The following is a 2,804-nucleotide window of genomic DNA, read 5'->3' on the forward strand; positions in this document are numbered from 1 at the left end:
GGCTTACTTCACTTAATATAATTTTTTCCAAGTTTTTCCATTTCCTAACAAATGGGGCAATGTCATTCTTTCTGATAGAGGATAAGAAATGTACTCATTATCTTGCCCATGTAATTGTAACCCCTCTATACGGTATTTTTACAATAAAAAAAAAAGAAAAAGAAAATCCCTACCAAATGGCCATCCCCATTCTGTGGTCTTGTAGAAGACAACCATCTTCTTCTTATCCACTCTCACTAACTGGATAAGCAAGGTACACCAAGTCCATTAAAAAGGATTTAACACAGTAGGGTTTTTCAGAGCCAAATCCAATATAGCAAAGTTTTTCTATATAAGCTCAGCAGAAAAACATGGTTCTTATTTGTTTTGGGTAAGGCTATGACTATTTTATTTGCCTGTTCTACTTCCATAACTGACTTAGTGACTGAGTAAAAGAATTCCCACTCTTGGAGAAAAAATTCTTTTCTCTTTGTGCTGGTATTAGGGCTTGAACTCAGAGCCTTGCACTTCACTTTGGCCTTTTTGTTCAAGGCTGGCAATCTACTACTTTAGCCACAACTTCACTTCTGGCTTTTTGCTAGTCAATGGAGATAAGAGTCTTTGACTGCTTGGGTTGGCTTCCAATCTTGATCCTTGGATCTCAGCCTCTGGAGAAGCTGGGACTACAGGCGTGAGTCACTAGTGTTGCGCTCTCAATTGTTTTTTATTTTATTTAATTTTTTGGGGGGGTCAGGTTGTGGGGCCTGAACTCTGGGCCTGGGCGCTGTCCCTCAGCTCTTCAGCTCAAGGCTAGCGCTCTACCACCTGAGCCACAGCGCCACTTCTGGCTTTTTTCTTTTTGCTTATGTGGTGCTCAGGAATCAAACCCAGGGCCTCAGGCATGCAAGGCGAGCGCTCTACCACTGAGCCAACTTCCCAGCCCCTCTCTATTGTTTTTTAAAGCTAGATATATCTTTAAAAGCCTTTGTAAACTTCCCACAAGCATTATAAGGTACAAATTTGAACCAACCTTCACTTTGGCAGTGGCAGTCAAAAGTACATAATCTGGTAACTCCATGGCGTCTCGCTTCTGGTGCTGGGCCTCAGAGCCAATCAGGAGGTTGAAATGAGTGGCCAAATGTCTTCTCAACAAGGTCTTATTAGGGGGGATGTTCAGTAACTGAGCCATGGTTTCCACATTAAAGCGAGGTTCGAGAACCTGTGATAAAAATGAATATTGTTAAAAGCTTTCATAGTTTATGTATGTTTGCATTTTGCTAGAATCTCTTTCCTGCCTCATCTTGCTTCAGAACTTGCTCTTTAGATCTCAGCCTCCTGAGTAGCTAGGATTACAGGAGTAAGCCACCAGCCAGCACCCAGTAGGTATGGCTTTTATCTTTAATTAGTGCTTGAAAGTAATCTAAAATTTTATTTCCACAGTAGAAATAAAAATACCCTGAAACCAAAAGTCACTAGAAATAATGCAGAAGGTTGTGAAACTTGAATTAAGGATTATGACAGGCAAATGGAAAAAGAAGGAGTACCCTTTATCTAAAATGCTATGCATTTTGGTTTTTGCTTCTTTTCCTTTTTTGAATTTGTAGGAGAAGGGTACTGGAGCTTGAAATCAGGGCCTTGTGTTCTTGGCTTTTACACTCAAAGTTGGCACCCTACCACTTGAGCCACACTTCCCTTTCCTTTTCTTTGCTGGTTAGAGAATCATGGACTTCCCTGCTTAGGCTGGCTTCAAGCTGTGATTCTCAGATCTCAGCTTCCTGATTAGCTAGGATTACAGGCATGAAGCACCAGCACCTGGCAAGATTTCCAAATTTTGAAGCTGTTCAGATTTCAGATTAGGAATCCCCAACTTTGTAATACCCTAACACATTAGACTAGAGAAACAAAATAAGGGTTAAATTTACCATAAGACCACCATGGACACCGCTACCCCTGAGGTTAGGGGCATATTCTGCCAAGTCCACAGAGCGCAGCCATTCCATCACCCGGTGATTAGTCCACTGCTGCACTTCGGGAGGGGAGATGCTATTCTGCAACAACAGATGCCACAAGCTTCAGCTGACGGTGACATGAACTTCAGTATTAACCATGCACATGTGCTCTAACAGGCCTAGAACATCAGCACACAATAGCCCATGAAATGTTTGGTGGGACAGAATAAGAATTCTAATTTGAATTCTTTTTTTTGGGTGGGGGGTCAATTATGGGGCTTGAACTCAGGTCCTAGGCACTGTCCCTCAGCTCTTCAGCTCAAGGCTAGCGCTCTACCACTTGAGCCACAGCGCCACTTCCAGCTTTTTTCCTTTTTGCTTATGTGGTGCTGAGGAATCCAACCCAGGGCCTCATGCATGCAAGGCAAGCGCTCTACCACTGAGCCACCTTCCCAGCCCATGTCCATCATTTTCTATCCTTACCTAGTAACAGTTCCCCTTTCTTCCCTCTCAGATGGAAACTCTAACAGACAGAAGCAATGACTGTTATAGACTACTTGAGGTATCATATGAACTGTCCTCTAGAATTTTACTGTGGCCCACTGGATCAGCAAGTGGACCATGTCCTGTCCATCTAGAAAATCCCTTCCAAGTGTGTGTGTGGGGGGATAGAGATGGTAGGGGATGGGAAGGGGAAACAAAGGAGGAGGCAACAATGCTTGATAAGAAATGTACTCATTATCTTGCCCATGTAATTGTAACCCCTCTATACGGTATTTTTTTTAATTTAATTTAATTTTATTTGTGAACATACTGTACAGAGGGGTTACAATTGCATGGGCAGGATAATGCGTACATTTCTTACCAAGCATTGCA

General features: G+C 42.5%; 1 protein-coding gene across 3 annotated transcripts in view; it reads right to left on the reverse strand.

The window, feature by feature from the left end:
- The window catches only part of Ppfibp1 (PTPRF interacting protein, binding protein 1 (liprin beta 1)), a 61,966-nt gene that overhangs the window by 4,347 nt on the left and 54,815 nt on the right, over nt 1-2,804 (reverse strand). For all 3 annotated transcript variants that reach the window (XM_013033436.1, XM_013033435.1, XM_013033437.1), the window contains 2 exons: nt 1,902-2,027; nt 1,010-1,198 (listed from right to left, as the gene is read on the reverse strand). In XM_013033436.1, the coding sequence (XP_012888890.1) occupies nt 1,010-1,198; nt 1,902-2,027 (315 nt within the window). The remainder of the gene's footprint in view (nt 1-1,009; nt 1,199-1,901; nt 2,028-2,804) is intronic.

This window comes from Dipodomys ordii, unplaced genomic scaffold, assembly GCF_000151885.1.
Source record: "Dipodomys ordii isolate 6190 unplaced genomic scaffold, Dord_2.0 Scaffold167, whole genome shotgun sequence".
NCBI lineage: Eukaryota > Metazoa > Chordata > Mammalia > Rodentia > Heteromyidae > Dipodomys > Dipodomys ordii.